The 18,294-nt window shown below is 47.6% G+C and overlaps 6 protein-coding genes across 6 annotated transcripts; 3 read left to right on the forward strand and 3 right to left on the reverse strand.

The window, feature by feature from the left end:
- Nucleotides 1–1,218: 1,218 nt before the first annotated feature.
- BHQ10_008530 (uncharacterized protein) lies at nucleotides 1,219–2,469 on the reverse strand (the record flags this gene model as incomplete). The annotated part of the gene is made up of 1 exon (XM_040881346.1): nucleotides 1,219–2,469. One exon carries the CDS (start codon nucleotides 2,467–2,469, stop codon nucleotides 1,219–1,221), a length of 1,251 nt encoding a protein of 416 aa, XP_040737032.1.
- Nucleotides 2,470–4,273: 1,804 nt separating this feature from the next.
- BHQ10_008531 (uncharacterized protein) lies at nucleotides 4,274–5,349 on the reverse strand (the record flags this gene model as incomplete). The annotated part of the gene is made up of 2 exons (XM_040881347.1): nucleotides 4,274–4,480; nucleotides 4,534–5,349. The coding sequence occupies 2 exons, from the start codon at nucleotides 5,347–5,349 to the stop codon at nucleotides 4,274–4,276; spliced, it is 1,023 nt and encodes a 340-aa protein (XP_040737033.1).
- A 940-nt stretch (nucleotides 5,350–6,289) lies between these two features.
- Nucleotides 6,290–7,147, reverse strand: BHQ10_008532 (uncharacterized protein; the record flags this gene model as incomplete). The annotated part of the gene is made up of 1 exon (XM_040881348.1): nucleotides 6,290–7,147. The coding sequence occupies one exon, from the start codon at nucleotides 7,145–7,147 to the stop codon at nucleotides 6,290–6,292; it is 858 nt and encodes a 285-aa protein (XP_040737034.1).
- A 782-nt stretch (nucleotides 7,148–7,929) lies between these two features.
- BHQ10_008533 (uncharacterized protein) lies at nucleotides 7,930–9,793 on the forward strand (the record flags this gene model as incomplete). Its single annotated transcript, XM_040881349.1, has 4 exons — nucleotides 7,930–8,113; nucleotides 8,163–8,325; nucleotides 8,375–9,436; nucleotides 9,493–9,793. The coding sequence occupies 4 exons, from the start codon at nucleotides 7,930–7,932 to the stop codon at nucleotides 9,791–9,793; spliced, it is 1,710 nt and encodes a 569-aa protein (XP_040737035.1).
- A 619-nt stretch (nucleotides 9,794–10,412) lies between these two features.
- Nucleotides 10,413–13,690, forward strand: BHQ10_008534 (uncharacterized protein; the record flags this gene model as incomplete). The annotated part of the gene is made up of 2 exons (XM_040881350.1): nucleotides 10,413–13,578; nucleotides 13,635–13,690. 2 exons carry the CDS (start codon nucleotides 10,413–10,415, stop codon nucleotides 13,688–13,690), a joined length of 3,222 nt encoding a protein of 1,073 aa, XP_040737036.1.
- Nucleotides 13,691–16,230: 2,540 nt separating this feature from the next.
- BHQ10_008535 (uncharacterized protein) lies at nucleotides 16,231–17,846 on the forward strand (the record flags this gene model as incomplete). The annotated part of the gene is made up of 2 exons (XM_040881351.1): nucleotides 16,231–16,558; nucleotides 16,672–17,846. The coding sequence occupies 2 exons, from the start codon at nucleotides 16,231–16,233 to the stop codon at nucleotides 17,844–17,846; spliced, it is 1,503 nt and encodes a 500-aa protein (XP_040737037.1).
- Nucleotides 17,847–18,294: the final 448 nt, after the last annotated feature.

Below are 18,294 nucleotides of genomic sequence, written 5' to 3' on the forward strand. Positions count from 1 at the left end.
TATGAACTAGTAATAGATATACATCATCTGAGAATTATTTATTTGTCGATTTGAAAAAAGGAAAGACCACGGTTATGTTACAAATGACTACTTTGGGCACTTATCATCCACCCTCCGTAACAGGAAATATCCAACCGCTCTAGCATTGTCTAATACGGAAACAGTACAGCAATCATCCCCTCTGAAAGAAGACAGCTGTTCAAGTACAGATCAAGCACCCGAACCTAAACCAGTGTAAAGTCATTCCTCCTCCGACAACGGCTACACTCACATCCTCATCAGCACCAGCCTCTCTCATTCCATCCCATTCCTTCAATCAAGGCTAACCTTGGAAGAAACTCACATTCTCAATCCATAATAAATCCCCTCTATCCTGCACCTTAAGCACCTCATCCAACATCCCCATAACCCTCACCTGCTGCCTCAACCTCTCATCCTCCGTAGTCGGAACATCAAATTTCCTCACCGGCCCCAATTGACAATCCTTCGCCCAAAAAGTCAATTGCCCCTGTTCGATAGTTAGAGTTCCGGATTTGTAGGCGCTGATTATGGCTGGGAGCGTTTCGCGGTAGGCGTGGTAGTGGTGTAGAGAGGATAGGACGGTTTGGAGGTGGGTTATGCGGCGGGTTATGAGGTCTGCGGAGTTTTTTTCACAATGAATGTCAGAATTGTTGGCAAGATGGGAAAGGTTTGGTGCCCTTTCGGGTTGGGTCTGGTGAGGAATTGGGATGGTCGTGCTATGTCGAGGCGTTAGTCAGGATTTGCCGTTAGTAGACGGTGGATGGTGCAGACGCTCACGGAGGACCGTCTAGCGGGATCAGAGGGAGTGGTGCTGTTGAAGATGACATTTTCTCGCTTTCAACTATTCGACCAGGACATCGTTGAATCCTCGAGGTTTGAAGGGGTGAGTTGGTCGTACATGCAGGCATAGATGATCGGATTACAGTCCCGAGCATCCATGTAACCATGATCCTGCGGCAATGAAAGATAAGAGAGAAAGTTGAGCCATGACTTTGCTACATTGTCATGATTCAGCAAACTCAAAGTGGTACCAATGGCAAATTGCATGAAAGCGTGTATGTTCATGTAAAATAATGTACATACGATAGATCAAAACCTAGTGATGATAACACCGACGCTACCCGCCAGAAAAAATACATACAACCAACGACATATACCACCATGCAAAGGAAATATCAAGAGAAAAAAAAAAAGAAATCACATCTGAATCACCTTCGACAGCTCATGAATAGGTAACTCTATCCCCCGACATGTGGCGATAATCAAGCTCTCAAAGGAGGAAAAGCATAGAGCGCGGCCAGACTGTACTAGGTCGGCGTACTCAATAACAGACACCATAGGGAAATCACGCTGCGTGCTGTATTTGGCCCAATCCTGCTCGGATCTTGCGTCCCAGAGATATGTTCGGCCATCGAATGGGAGGGCATCAATAAAAGGAGTGCGACATGCATAGCCACGACTCAAAAAACTAAACGCGGCAATCACGAGATGCGAGAAAACAATCGTACGACGGACAGTCTCGCCAAACATCCAGGCGTGCCATGGTGACATGGTACTCGGTAGTTCCCGGGGCACCAAATACCACATTCTGTGTGCAAGAGCAGCGAGGAACTCGAGGGATTTTTCAATTGCAGGGCCACGAATGTTTCCTTCCGACAATTGCAGACATTGTGCAAGAGTGAGTGCCTGAACGCATGCGACCAGTTCTTCGAAATCGGTTGTCTTCTTCGCGGTTTGGATTAACGAGACAATTTGACGTTGGAGAAGGGTCGACAGTTTAACGGGAGATAATTGATAGTCATCGCTGTCGTTCTCGTACATCGCACATAACGCACGGATTTCGCGGACCGGCCGTGGTAGAGATTTGCTGTAGACGCAAGGGTGAATGAAAATGGATTGACCCTTGACGAATGATGCAGGCGCTTGACGCACGACGTTGGCTACCAAGTCGATAATGTAAGGCGAATGTTGTTTTCGAATCTCGATATCCAATGGCGGTCGTATCCACGGTACATTTGTATTGCTGGTATTACTGTTGGCGCTGCTGCCTGTGCTATCATCGCTGGCGACACTGCTTCCATCACTTGCTTCGTCACCCGACGGCGTGGTTCGCTTCGACGGTCTAAAGACGATCGTTTCGAGATTATTCTCTTGTACTATCTCCGCCTTTATCGTCTTGTCAACAACGGGATTGTGTATCTTTTGCTGTTGCTGCTGATGTTGTTGATATTGTCGCACATTTGCCGGCTTGGTGACCCGTCCATTGACATTATGACCATCGCCCGGCGGACTCGTTCGGCTCGACAGAGGAATATTGATATATTGGCAGCGCACACCCTTCTTAAAGCATCTGCTGCACTCCGGGAAGAGCAAATCGCATCGTCGCTTAACCTTGACGCAGCCCTGGCAGGATCTGCGGAGACTAGTCCCAGAAGATAACGACGACATCGATGTAGTGTAACCTGGTTGCAAAGGAAATAGGTCGAAGAAACTATAAGCGTGCGCGTGAATGGTTATGGTTCCAACGCTGGTAAAAAAGAAAGTTACAGCTGAATAATGAGGCGTTCCGAGAGGGCGACGTAATGGAGATGTTCTTTGTTCTAGATCTGGGGTTCCACTGAGGCGCTTAGTTTAGTTGGATGGATGCACCGATGGGATATGACATGACATGGGGTTGATGGAGGGTGTTGAAGCAAGCGAGGAAATTGGATAATGATTCGGGGGGAGAGTTGTTGGCCTAAGGATTCAACGAGTGCACGTGGTTTGGCACTATACCTTATATGGGCTAGTCGCCACCCGTGTCATCAACGCTAGAATGAAAGAGTATTAGTGTCCACTTAACTCCCTCGCCGACTTACTTCGTAGTAAACAATCATATTTAGAGTGTATCAGGAGTGCATTCTGGCCATACGTTGGTTAATACATCAGTCAGATCTGGCTGATGTAGATTGGAGCTCATCTTCATATACGTTTACAAGTCGGCAGGGCCCAGACCCTCGATATACAGCCTTCTCCATACTTGGCGATCATTAGAAGAAGATGGAGTCTCCCCCCGCAACTGCCGAGTCTAATCCACCTAGCCAACCATCGCAGACATTCCCTCAATTCAATGATCTACCCGCTGAACTACGGCTGCAAATCTGGGAACTAGCCCTCGCGACGAAACCAAGAATAATCCCAATACACTTCCACGCATTTGAAGTAGAACGGCTAGGTGTTGATGACAATCCAGATGGTGCCACCTCGGAGACTGTGATCAGGTACATCACCGAATGTGTTCACACTCGCGGCGGCTGCAAATGCTATTCATACGAACACATTTCCCACAGGATAACGCTTCCTCCACTTCTCTTTGTCTGTCGAGAGAGTCGAGCTGTTACTCAGAGAGGAGGGCATGGCGTGTATTTCAATAAATTATATGATACTACTACCGACCGGCCCTGGGAACCTCAACACCCCATAAATGATCTACGATTGCGAATAGAAGAAGCGGACAATTCGTCGATGTTACCATTTGTGTCGGTTCAGAAAACTACACCTCGGCGAGTTTGGGTCTTGGACGATAATAGAGAGGGCATCAAAGTAGAAGACATCGAAACCGTCACCACAAAAACAGTAAGAAAGGGTTTTTATGCTAACCCATCAATTGATCATTTCGCAATGAAAATAAGTATCTTAAAAAGAACTCGAGGTCTTCCCGGTCTGAATAAATTTATTGCAATCGCACAACACGAGCGTGCCTTTGCCACCAGAGTACAGACATTCTTATTAGAGATTGACTATACATTACGGGCATATACATGGCATAATTCGCAACTATCGGATAAGTGGAAACTTGTTGGGGTAGATGCGAGCTGGGTTCCGGCAAAGAAACTAATCAAGTTTGAGCAATTGAAAGAGGTTGTGGTGTTTCTTCGTACTCTGAGAATTCAATATGCTCTTCCTGAGGCGTGGCAAATGAGGACAGCGACACAATGGCGTGAGGAGTTGATGAAGGTGAGAGATGAGTGGCCGGAGACGTGGAAGGGGGTGATGCCAAAGCTGAGATTTGAATTACGCGATAGTAATGAATTGGGACCAATACCACAACATGGTCGAATTTATGAATAGACAGACTGGAATGAGTAAAGCCTCATCATACGCAGAGAACTCATATTTCTGATTGCATAAATCACAGGAAGGTCAAGTACGAAACAGCAGGGCCGTTTTACAGAGACTTTTCTCAACTACATGTGGCCACCTTCCAGGCTAGCTACTGTTCATAAGGTGGCGGGGGATCATGGATATCTGCCCCAATGCTTGCCGAAGTCGACGTATACTGAGCACTAGCCTGTCCCCGAGCGTGCTTCAATTTGCGCTTCGAAGATGAATCGGGTATATCCTCATTACTTGACTCTTCCAAGTCATCAGGCGATGAGTCCTCCTCGTGGTCACTTTCCACTCCTAACCTCTCTCGTTCCTGTCGCAGACTAATCAGCTATCATCAACAAGGAGTATAGGAGAAAAACTTACTGCTTCAGCCGCCTTCCACCCCGACCCCGGATCCTGCACGATTTGTGGTACTGATTCAGACGACTCCTCATTCTCTCTTGTAGGCACCGAATTCTGTCTCGGCTTAATCACAACCTCATGCTCCTTCGACGTCCTCCCCACCAAATCCCCTCTTTTCCAAATCCCATACTGCAAAATCATACCCTGAAAATCCGTTCTCTCAATAACGCAATCCATAATATCACAATCCGAAATCTTGGAGCGCTCCACACGACTTCTTGTAACGACAGCAGTGTTGAGTTCCGTTCGCTCAATGACAGCTTTGTCGGCGATCACTGAGTCGCGTATGATACTTCTTTCAACGGCGCTCTGGCTGAGAACTACACTATCGCTAAGCTCTGAGCGTTGCACGGTCTTTGGGCCGACAAATTTGGTGGTTTTGGCTGTTGTGCGCTCAATGTGAGATCGTGCCGAGACATTGCAATTGCTTAAATTGCTTCTTTCGACCTTCGAATCTGTGATTGTGCATCCATTGATCTCGGAGCGTTGCACGTTCGCTGAGTTGAGAATTTGACTATTCTCGACTGTAGAACGCTCTATAAGCGCTCCTTTTTTCGCTTTTGATTTTTCCGTTGCTATATCCGATGATAATGATGGCTCTTGGATGACGGTTGACTCCGACATGGTGGTACGGTTGATATTGGTCGTCGCATTGAGATCTTTAAATGTGCAATTCTGAAGTGTCGAGCGCGATATTTCGGGATATGAGTCCCATTCATCGGGCGTCACGGTAAGGCCCGTGATGTTGCTCTGGCGTGCTTTGGGGACGGTCGACATGATGTATAGGTATTTCCAGGATCAAATCAAACTTTTTTGTGTATGCTGCATATATTTTGAGCTTTGTGTGTCATCAACGAGGAAGGAGCTTTATCAATCAGGGCAAAATATTGATGCCTAAGGTATCACGTGTAGCTCCTAGCTAGCGTTGTTGGTTCTCGTAAGGCCAGAGCTAATTGCGCCACGATACTATTTTTGACGATGGTGGCTTATCAATTATGTCTTCGGCTATAATTTAGCATTTTCTTTCTTAGATGTCGTATGAATACTGAGTCTTTATCGGGTGAATCCTGGGTGCTTGGGCAGATAACATTGGAAGTCCTGATTTATGTTCCCCGCAATCCCTGGCTTTTACACCTTCCATTGCTATCACAGCTACGTAACAAAGAGACCTGCGGGACTAATTGACAAAACAACAGCTTGGTATGATCTACAATCTTACTCTGTGTTCAAATAAAGAAAAATCCAAACAAAAGATGTGACCGCTACAAACTGTTTTTACGTTGAAATCACTCAAGTGGACTTGCTGATTTTCATGGATGGCGATTTAGACGAGAGAGGGAGGGGTTCTATTTGTGCTATTATATTATTCGAGATGACTGAAAGTGCGAGTATAATGGGATCGCCCTGATACCTGTGCAATGAATCTGAGACAAGGATTTTATGGTCGTAGAGGCGGTGGGTGGAGTCGGAAATGGTAAAAGATCGGCCTCTGTGATCGTAGGACAGGGCTGCTGAGATGCCGAAGAAAGGTGCTATGTAGGTGCCGGTCACTAGGACCAATTGTTTATATCATGAGGGTCCCTTTCTATGAGCCTTTCAAGTCTCAATGGCTTTCTATTTCATGAATGGATTCATAGATCATGGGATTCATTATGTGGCCGTGACATGCTTAATTATACTTAATGCACACTTACTCGTAGCGCGTCTAGCTGAGAGATTACTTCCATGCAAGCATCTCACACTGTATGGCGGCATACCACGCATCCTCCGTATCGACCCACTTATCTACAGCATTTAGCGTCTCCTGAATCACCTCTTCAGTAATACCGGCATCCAGCCAGCTCTGTCGAAATTCATCTCCTTGCTGCAAATGACCCTTTGCACGCCAGGCCAGCCACTTGCGAGTTTCTGCTCCTGAATAAACCGTTGAGCCAGCGCCAACGATAACCTTGCCACCATCAGCATCAAAGCCAGCGCGACGTAGAAATTCCGGCATTCTCGTGCTGGTCGGATCTTCGTTAGGCGCGAGCTTTAGTGCTGCTACCCGATGAAAATTCTGCACCCATAGTCGATCGAGGTCGAGGCGACGTGGATAAAAGTGCTGGTCTGCTGCGTCGCGCGATGCCAGAATACCGCCAGATTTAAGGACACGTCTCATTTCAGCCAGTGCTCGGAGTGGCAGATCTGGCGGGGKAAGGTGCCCAAACATTTGAGATGAGTAGATAATGTCGAACGTCTCATCGGGATATGGAAGTCTTTCAAGAATGTTTCCTTGCTCAAAGACGACAGAGCCTGGACCTTCGGTAGGAACCTTGGCTTCGGCAGCTGCTTCTTTTGCCTTTTGCAAGACTTCGGCTGATATATCAATGCCAACGACACTGCCTTCACTCGCGTATTTGGCAAAGCCTATGGTGATGGTGCCGGGACCGCATCCAACATCCAGAATGCAGTCTCCCTTGGCTATGTGCGGTAGTAGGAAGGCGGCATGAGATTCGGCGGTGCGCAACTGCTGAGTTGCAAGGGTGTATTTAGAGTAGCCCTGCTTGTAGCTGCTGAGTCGGGTTTGTTCAGACATGTTCGCTTCTAGTTTTGACTTGGTGAAAAAGTCAATATGTCGAGAGAGCAACACATCTTTCACCTTGATAAATACTCCCTACAATGACCGGTTCCGGGCCGTTGTCGGGTGAATAGCTATTTCCAATACGACGACAACCCTGGGAATTACCTGGGAACGTCCGTTAACTCCGCTGATTAGACGTCCTTGCTGGATCTGACTCCTTGTAGATGAGCTTCCAATGAAAGCATGCCATGGAGTTATTGGATGCGACAACCCATTGAAGATGACATAGATATTCTCAAAAGGATGAAAGAGTTGCACATAGGAGAAGAGAAAAAGAACTGTCAGGATAGTTTAGGACTGGCGGGCGTCAAGGAAGGAGCAGCCCCGCAGTGGAGCATAAAATGTCAAAAAGGAAAGTAGCTCCCCTCGAGCGTTCCGTGGACCTTCCACAGCAATTTGCGCCCATTCTGGACCATACAGTCAAATTCTCTGAGACCGGGAAAATCATCCTCGGTGCAACTCTTCTTGTATCTTTTCACCAGTTTTTACTGACAACATGTTCCACCCTCAATAACAATGAGCATGTGAAAGATCACCATCGCAGCTAATCCCGGCAAAGCCCCGTCAACACAGGATCCAGACAGGCCCATCATGTGGAGCAACAAGCTCGAGAAGGTTCGGCCGCGACAGCTATCGCTGCAAAATAATTAACATCACCCCATCTCTTTTTCACTCTTGCCCTCCCACGTTGATTGTATACGCATCAACTGCGTCAATCCAGCTGGGCTTCCCGCGCAATGTCTCTCATTCAACATGTCTCGTCGATTGAAGGTGTTGACCGCGAGCCACCACCCGACGAAGTAATTCCGCCAGGAAACACAATCCGCAAAATGCTTAGCTATGATGTATTTCCTCGGCCGAATGAAGACGATCTCCAACCTAGAGTTGCCGCATACAAAGTGTCTCTGCCTAGAAGAATAGGTGAGCATGCTTGTATTTACTATTAATTGCCTGACTGACCCCTTTCTAGCTCAGGTGGTTGCGACTATTCTGGCATGTTGGCTCGCATCAGGAATTGTGTTTGGGTTTGCGGCGTTGAAGCCGGTGCTTCTGTCGGAAGGAGTCTATGAGTGGTTATGTGATGGCGACGAATTAGAAGATGGTGTCGACGTGTGCTTCAAACAAGAGCTACAGTAGGAAACCCTCTAACACCTAGGCTTTACTATACTGATGCAATTACAGACTCAACCTCTTTTTCACGGTCGCCTCCATCACTGCGAATGTATCTGCCCTGCCGATCGGGACGATGCTCGACCGCTTTGGTCCTCGGATTTGCAACATTGTAGGGTGTCTATGTCTCGCCATTGGCAGTCTCCTCATGTACTTTGCTTTCAGAATAACTGAGTTCGACGGCTACGTGTTGGGAAACTTCTTCCTATCCCTAGGAGGTACCTGCATATTCGTACCAGCCTTTCAAATTGCGAATGCTTTCCCGAAGAAATCCGGCGTCATCGTTGCACTGGTTACTGGCGCGTTCGATGCTTCTGCTGCCGTGTTTTTATTCTATCGCATTGCATACGAAGCTACCAACCGCGCTGTCCGGCCCGAATATTTCTTCCTAGGTTACTTGGCTGTACCGATAGCCATTTTTCTCGCGCAGATATTCCTTTTACCGACGAAACCGTACAAGACCATATTCCAATTGGAAGAAAAGATTGAGGCAGCACGAGATCCTTCGCGAGACATTCACGATTCGGACGAAGAGATCCCAGACGAAAATGAGGTAGCGTCTATACGCGCCGCGCGGCGCAAGAAGAGGCAGAACAAGCTTAAAAAGATCGGCAAGGTTCTCGGTGGGTTGGATGAAAGACAGCAGCGTGAAGAGCAAGAAGAGGAGCGACAAGCCGCAGCGCGAGTCTGGGGTGTCCTTCACGGSGAGCCTGTCCAGAAGCAGTTCATGTCGCCTTGGTTCATTCTCATCACCCTGCTGACCGTGTTGCAAATGCTGCGAATGAACTACTTTATTGCCACTATTCGCGCCCAGTATGAGTACATGCTCGACTCAGAGGCACTGGCTGAGAACATCAACAATCTTTTCGACGTGGCTCTGCCGGTTGGAGGAGTCATATCCACGCCTTTTATTGGCTTCTTGCTCGATCACCTCAGTGTACCAAACACACTTGCATTGATCGTTTTCTTGACGACAACAATAGGCGTTCTCAATTGTCTACCCTACCTCTGGGCTGGCTACGTGACAGTAGTGCTGTTCGTTCTTTTGCGGCCTTTGTACTACTCAGCCATGTCGTAAGTCTCATCCGCTTGATGATTCGTTTTGGTCGTATTCTAACAGATGACGATAGTGACTACGCAACTAAGGTTTTTGGGTTCTCTACATTTGGGCGGGTCTACGGCGCAATTATTTGCATTTCCGGCGTCATCAGTTTCTCGCAGACTGGGCTTGATGCTTTGACTCAGGGGGCATTGAAAGGCAACCCGATCCCAATCAACGGTATGCTTGCAGTACTCAGCTTTATTATCGGAACGATTCTCGTGGTTTTTGTTCAGGTTCAAAGTCGACGATGGTTAGCTGAAGAGACGGAGGCTGAACGGCAGCGATTGTTGGATGAGGTGGAGGAAGAGTCTGAGGAGGATTACGATTGATCCTGGTTTCAATGTTATAGAGCGTTTTGTACATGGTACTATACTATATTCAACTACTGCTGCATCTTACAGATACCCTCATTTCTCCATAAAGTAAAAAGGTCGGCCACCGAAACCTTTTCCGACTTCACCCTTTGCACCCCTCCAGTTTCCCGCGGACAACTCTTATCTTATCAGTCAAGCTTTTCCCGCTGTAATACCAATACCGGACCGCCTGACAGCTCACATATCAGCATTTCTCATTGGTTGGCTACCTGCCAAGCCCCGACTATGTTGCGTCACTCAATCTGCCCCTGCAGGGTCCGGTTACATAACATTACGTTACAGTACCTCCAGGCCGCCATTGTGTGACGACACAACGGCCGCGGAGCTCACATTTTCTTATCGATAGGAAAGGGAAGGGAAAAGAGAAACCGTACGGAACGATGACTTCGGCGATATTCTTCCTCTCTTCTTTCTCTTCTCTTCGTTTTATTCTTTGTACTTTAGACTAGAGTCTTGTATGCTCCAGGTTTCTTCTTAAACCTTGAAAGCCCAATTGAGTGGCAATTGAGCTGTTGGACAGCTCCCTTCCTCCAATCTCCCCTCACATATTTTCCCGCCTACTGTATCTAGCAGGATGGCTCTCTCCGTGGCTGCTCGAGCAGCGCGCCGCCAGTTCACAGCTTCAACGCAAATGCGCAGGACAATCGTGCCTGTAGCTTTACGACGACACCAATTCCAAGCATTCTCTACCTCTGCCACCAACCCACGACTTTCGCCGCTCACCAGTCAAACGATCCCTTCATCCCGCCGAACGGTATACTCGACTTCTTTAGACGAACATGGAGAACCGAACCCACGAGATTTATTCCAGCCTTTGGACACTTTCCCTCGACGACATATTGGTCCTTCGCCAGATGCGGCCAAAGAGATGTTGGCTGCACTCAGTCCGCCTGCTGCATCGCTAGACGAGTTTGTTAAACAGGTCCTTCCCGCCGATATCCTCTCAAAGAAGGACCTCGTTATTACACCCCCTCGAGTCCCCGCTGCGACCGAAGAGACTCTGTACCGCGACCCTATCGACGGTGGACTTGGTGAGAGCGATATGCTCAAGTTACTAGGCGAGTATCGCAAACAAATCAGCACCGCGGGCAAATCCTTTATTGGTGGTGGTTACTACCCGACTGTCGTTCCACCCGTGATTTTGAGAAATGTTTTGGAGAATCCGGCTTGGTATACCAGCTATACTCCCTATCAGCCTGAGATCAGTCAGGGTCGATTGGAGTCATTGTTGAATTTCCAGACTTTGACCACGGATCTTACTGGTTTACCCGTTGCAAATGCCTCGGTGCTGGACGAGGGTACTGCTGCGGCAGAGGCTATGACCATGTCATTGGCTACTGCGCCAATGGCGAAGCAGAAGAAAGCTGGAAAGTCGTTTGTGATCTCGCATCTCTGCCACGAGCAGACTATTGCAGTTATGCAGTCTCGTGCTGAGGGATTCGGAATTAATCTGGTCATTGGAGACATCCTTGCGGATGGCGCCAAGATCGTCAAGGAGCAAGGCGATAACTTGATTGGTGTTTTGGCACAGTATCCCGATACTGAGGGTGGTGTTCTTGATTTTGAATCGCTCGGCAAGACGGTGCATGAACTTGGTGGCACATTCTCTGTTGCTACTGATCTTCTCGCATTGACCGTCCTCAAAGCACCTGGTGAGTTCGGTGCTGATATTGCATTCGGTAGCGCACAGCGACTTGGTGTGCCTATGGGTTTCGGTGGTCCCCACGCTGCTTTCTTTGCTACCACAGACAAGTACAAGCGTAAGATTCCTGGTCGTTTAGTTGGTGTGTCCAAAGACCGATTGGGCAACCGTGCTCTCCGATTGGCTTTGCAGACTCGTGAACAGCATATTCGTCGCGAGAAGGCTACCAGCAATATTTGCACAGCTCAGGCCTTGCTCGCAAACATGAGTGCCATGTATGCAGTTTACCACGGACCTCAGGGTCTCAAGGTTATTGCTCAGCGCATTATGGCTATGACTGCTTTGCTGCGTGAGAAGCTTATCGGATTGGGATACAATGTCCCTGTCCGTAGCAACACCGGTGATGAAGGAGTTCTCTTTGACACACTCACCATCGAGCTAGCAGATAGCGCTTCAGCAGAGTCTCTTCTCGCAGCTGCTAAGTCCGCCAAGATCTACTTCCGCCAAGTTGGACCAAACAAGATCGCCTTGTCTCTAGATGAGACCGTCGGCAAGAGCGAGCTTCGCGAGATTCTGCAGATCTTTGCTCAGTCTTCAAAGACCGGCGATGTCACCATCGACACCGCCATCTCACCTGTCTCCGTACCAGCAAGCCTAGAGCGTACATCTGCCTATTTGACTCACCCTGTCTTCAACACTTACCACTCCGAAACCGACATGCTACGTTATATCCACCACCTCGAGTCCAAGGATCTGTCGCTGGCTCACTCCATGATTCCTCTCGGATCTTGCACCATGAAGCTCAACGCCACCACCGAGATGATTCCCGTCTCTTGGCCTGAGTTCTCCCAAATCCACCCCTTCATGCCCGCTGATGCAGTCGAGGGATACACCCGGATGATTGATGATGTTGAGCAACAGCTTGCCGACATCACAGGAATGGCAGAAGTTACCGTTCAGCCCAACTCTGGTGCTCAGGGCGAATTTGCCGGACTTCGTTTGATCAAGAAGTATCAAGAGTCTGTTTCTGGTGGACACCGCAACATTTGCTTGATTCCTGTGTCTGCTCACGGAACAAACCCAGCTAGTGCAGCCATGGCCGGTATGAAAGTCGTTACTATCAAGTGCGACACCAAGACCGGTAACCTCGATATCGAAGACTTGAAGGTAAAATGCGAGAAGCACAAGGATGAGCTTGCTGCCATTATGATCACATATCCCAGTACCTTTGGTGTCTTCGAACCTGGTGTCAAGGAAGTTTGCGATATCGTGCACAAGTACGGTGGTCAGGTATACATGGACGGCGCCAACATGAATGCCCAGATCGGTTTGTGCTCTCCTGGTGAGATTGGTGCCGATGTGTGCCATCTCAACCTGCACAAGACATTCTGTATCCCTCACGGAGGTGGTGGTCCCGGTGTCGGTCCCATCGGTGTCGCTGAGCACTTGCGTCCCTTCCTCCCCTCTCACCCGTCTAGCGAGTACTTGCAAGCCAAGCGATCCGACTCCACCGCTTCGTCTCCAATCAGCGCCGCTCCCTGGGGTAGCGCCAGTCTTTTGCCTATCACATTCAACTACATCAACATGATGGGCGCCAAGGGTTTGACGCACGCCACCAAAATCACTCTTTTGAACGCAAACTACATCCTCGCCCGCGTCAAGGACCACTATCCTATCCTGTACACTAACAACAATGGCCGCTGCGCTCACGAATTCATTCTTGATGCGCGCCATTTCAAGGAAACCTGCGGCATCGAAGCCATCGACATCGCCAAACGTCTCCAAGACTATGGCTTCCATGCACCCACCATGTCCTGGCCCGTCGCCAACACCCTCATGATCGAACCCACCGAATCCGAGAACAAGGCCGAACTTGACCGTTTCTGTGACGCACTCATCTCCATCCGTCAGGAGATCGCCGCTATCGAAAAGGGCGAACAACCACGTGAAGGAAACGTGCTCAAGAATGCGCCTCACACACAACGCGATCTGTTGTTGGGTGACTGGCAACGACCATACTCTCGCGAAGCCGCTGCGTACCCGTTGCCGTGGTTGCTGGAGAAGAAGTTCTGGCCTACAGTCACACGAGTCGACGATGGTACGTCCCTCCCCTTTCCACTCCAGTCTTGAGCCTTTCATACTAATGTTTAATAGCATTCGGCGACCAGAACCTCTTCTGTACCTGCGGCCCCGTCGAGGATACAGCATGAACACGGAAGTAGACGAGTTATACGATACCCTAGTTAGATAAATTTGTTTTGAGAGTCATTGCAAAAGCAGGCGTTTTTTTTTTTTTTTTGATCTGGGCAAAGGGATGCATTTCATCATGCATAAGAGGATTGTTTTGTTTTGTTATCACGTTCAACATATATATTATAGACTGGACTGTATCCATGAGGGTAGGTCTGGGTTCGATGCTTAGCATCGGTACTACCTAGATATGGCTGTAGTACAATTTCAACATTATTCAATATTTATTTCTTACATATCTAGTTGATTTGATACTAAAAAAGCCAGATTGTACATTTCGACTCCATTCATTACCGAAATGCCCCCCTCATCAGATGAGAACGTCGACTAGGTAGCTGTTATACGAACCATAGTTTCCCTCCTAGGTAGGGTTGGCATTTCCAGCTGCTGCCGATTTCAATTCAGACTCATGCTCTCAGCATCGTCGGGCATTCTATAGTAGTTCCTGCACCCTGATCTTGTAACCAGACATACCAGCATACTTATAATAATTATATTTTCAGCTTTCAGAAAGCATATCCGCTTTATTTTTCTTTTCGGAATATTGAGCAAACAAGAAGCAAACAATAAAAAGAATTTTATTATGCGAGAACTACACATACACACAGACCTTGTCTAGTAGTGCGAAGGAGTTGTACAAGTCAGTCAGCTATTGGAATCGGAACTATAGATATCTGTTTTGTGTACACAGTGGGATGACAAAGAGGTTCGCACCCCCCATATCTGAAATTTCCACACTGCCATTTTTCTGTCGACACAAACGCGTAGCATCGAATCTCTGGGCTTTTAAGAGATTTGGTATGTGGAATTCAATACCATTTCAAGAAGGCGGTGAACGTTCGGGTAGCGCTTGGATAAGGGGGGTGTGGACACTTTTGTCATAGTACTTGTAAATAAAAACATGCGAAAAAAATAAAATGACAAAAACAGTGCCCCCACACTGGATCGAACAATGGACCTTTTCGTATCATCGCATATATGTGCTACGAGCGAAACGCTCTACCACTGAGCTATAGGGGCTACTTGTTATGCCATGACCGCCTCATCTGATGTTTTTTTCATGGTGGCTTACGAACATATTAAGCTTATGTTAGATTTGCAGGGATATAGAATATATCAGATGATAGTTTCTGTGACACGTGCTCATTCCTAAACTCTAGAGCAGCTCTATCGACGTAAAAATAAGCATACAAAGAGGAAAGAAGAAGGAAGACTCCGTGTGAGAGCTCGCTACGCGCGTAGCCCTTCATGGCGGTGCCTAATTGGGAAGGCATGAAAACAAAGGGATGGTCCGTCGCAAATTAGCTCTTTGGGCTTAGTGCTCAGGGATCCCGTCACGGCATCACAAAAGACTGAGCCTGGCTTGCAAGACGTACGATCGTTACAGTTTTAACAGGAAGGTGATCATCAAGTGATAAAGAAGAAACAAAACAACAAACAGATATTATCAATAACAAACATTCCATAGTTATAGTTATGTAATAGAAACTAAAGTACAACGCCCTACCTCCTTATCACAGCAACGGTAGTATAAAGCTATATTTCTCGTGATCTAGTCATATAGTTGATTTAGTGATTATGTCACTCTATCTAATCAATATTATATATAATGGAAAAAGTACACTAGGGGAAAACATAAAACATAGAAACTACCGAAGAGTTGAAGATAATATATACCTACCTAGATAGTCTACTGGGGAGCAAGCGCGTATTCATGCCTGTGCAAGATTTACGAGGGCATTTATTCCGAGTATGCCTACAGATCTGTACAAAGCCTACCACAAAACCGTTTCGTGCCGAGCTCTCCCAGAAATGGTCAAGTTACAGAACGACAACACAACATTCTAGGACGTCTTCCAGCGTGTGTTACAAATAGGACAAGTTTGCCCTGAAGCATAAAGATTACCTTCAGATGTTCATGAATAGATTGCGCGAGCAAATCAATGGACCAGGTGACACTCTATAATGTTTCTGCTGGGCTGAATCCAGAATAAGGTCTGTACCTCTTTGATGCTATAATTTTCTATTATAGCAATCTCACAACTTGATATAGTATTCGTACATGACTATAAAGCTTTCCTATCAGAACTATAAGCATTCGCTTAGATCTAACGGTAGTTCATTAATTTGCCCCGCGATACCTATTGCTGCCTTATATTTCAGGCACCCATCGGAAGCGGCCGATACCGTCCCCATTCCATCGGGACAAAGTTGCTCTTCAGCACATCCACGGATTTCCCCTTCAAACGACAAAAAGTGTATAAATACCCAATCCTCGTGGATTAAGCGTTTTAGTTATCCTGATCTTTTGGGAGGTTTGGGCTGTGTGACTGATTTTTGTGAAGATTAGCACCGAGGCTGAATGAAATCGGATTTGCTCCGCGATAACTATCTTATCAGTCTTTAAGAGCAGGGATTGATATATGCAACCCACTTGTTCCTGTCACACACGACTTCAGGCTTCAATAAATCGTTGAGAGGATAGTAAGAAGGGGACAAAATGTCGCCGACATACACTTTGTATCATGGCACATTCATCCAATTACCGCGCCACATAGCCACAGATTCAAAACCCGCTTTGGAAATAAATACGGGCGTCTTGTGGGTGTCGAATTGTGATGGAAGGATTCAGGGGTTTGACTGGAATGTTGGTCTAGACTCATCAGATGCCGAGGGTGAGGGAGAGAAGGGCTTGAGTACGTTTGTGCAGAGCAAAGGGTGGACGTTGTGGAGGGATGGTGTTGATGCGAAAGAAGAGGAGGAGACGGTGACAATTGTCCGTGGTGGGAGGGAAGGGAGGAATGGATTTTTCTTCCCGGGTTTTATCGGTATGTTTTCCACCTTTGAGCGCATGCGCGCGTACGCTAGAGAGAGAGGGAGAGAAAAGGAAATTGACAGTTAGCAGACACACATATCCATGCCTCACAATACCCCAATGCAGGCATATTCGGCTCGTCCACGTTACTAGACTGGTTAAAGAAATATACCTTCCCTATGGAGAAATCATTCGAGTCTGCAAATGATGAGCACAAAAAAGCTCCACCGCAGGCGTATACAGTCTACAATAAAGTGATTTCCCGTACGTTGTCGCACGGCACGACGACGGCGTCTTATTTCGCTACTATACACGTCCCTGCTACGAATTTGCTGGCGGCGCTGTGTCATCGACGCGGTCAGCGCGCGTTTGTAGGCCGGGTTTGCATGGATAATCTCGTGTTTTGTCCTGAGGAGTACCATGATGAGTCCAGTGAGGAGTCGATTAGTGCGACGAGAGAAGTTATCAAGTATATCCACGCACTTGACCCTGAGGGAAAACTTGTTGCGCCCATTGTCACGCCGCGGTTTGCGCCTACATGTTCGCATGAGGCGTTGTGCGGATTGGGGAAATTAGCGGCGTCGTACACGCCGCCGTTACACATCCAAACGCACATTTCAGAAAACAAAAATGAAGTTTCGCTGGTGAAGGAACTGTTTCAAGAGTCAGAGAGTTATGCGCACGTCTATGAGGAGACTGGTCTCTTGACGCCCAGGACGATACTTGCGCATGCGGTACATCTTACACCTGAAGAGAGGACGCTCGTTAAGCGGCGAGAAGCAAAGATTTCTCATTGTCCGGCGTCGAATAGTGCGTTGGGATCGGGACATAGTCCCGTGCGGACGTTGATGGATGATGGGATCACGGTTGGACTGGGCACGGATGTTAGTGGTGGGTACTCACCTAGTATACTCGAAGCGTCGCGGCAGGCTTGTCTCGTTTCACGTTTAGTTTCGTCTCAGGCTGCTGTGACAACTGGTCGGGAAAGCTTAAGCGTTGAGGAAGCGTTGTATCTTGCGACGAGGGGTGGTGCGCAGGTCGTCGATATGGCAGATCAAATCGGCGGATTTGAGAAGGGGATGTATTTCGACGCGCAGTTGATTGAGTTGGGCCCTGTTGTTGAGAAAATCTCAGGTGTGGAAGATTTTGAGACTGTGGCAGATGAGGATACGGGAAATGTTGATGTGTTTGGATGGGAGAATTGGGAAGAGAAAGTCGCAAAGTGGGTGTGGAATGGGGATGATCGAAATGTTAGGGCTGTATGGGTTAATGGGAGGTTGGTACATAAGAGGGGTGTATAATACGTACATACATAGATTAGAATATACTCTTGCATCAAGTTTTTGATAGACTTCATTTGTCAGTATGCCTGATACCAAAATACCTACAATGTAGACTAGAAGTCGTAGGTCATGAACCAACCTCCGGAATTTCCACATTTCTGAACAACGTGGCAGTCCCGTCCAACCATGCGATGGAATGCCAAGCGTAGATCTTGCATTGCAGATCAGGCTAAGGAATGTTTCTAGAATCATTCAACCAGTGACAAGCAGTTATACTTGGTGTGGCTGATGAGTCGAGCAAGAACTAGAGACTCTCATACTCTTGCTTGATGAGCATGTACTTTTCCCTTCCTCTCTCCCCTGTACGAAGTCGACTACTTCTTTCATTAATACACATCTTGACCCAGATAGAACATACCACCACATTGAATTAGCAGATACTAAATGAGACCTATCAAACTAGGCT

Source organism: Talaromyces amestolkiae, assembly GCF_001896365.1.
Source record: "Talaromyces amestolkiae strain CIB chromosome Unknown scaffold19.1, whole genome shotgun sequence".
NCBI lineage: Eukaryota > Fungi > Ascomycota > Eurotiomycetes > Eurotiales > Trichocomaceae > Talaromyces > Talaromyces amestolkiae.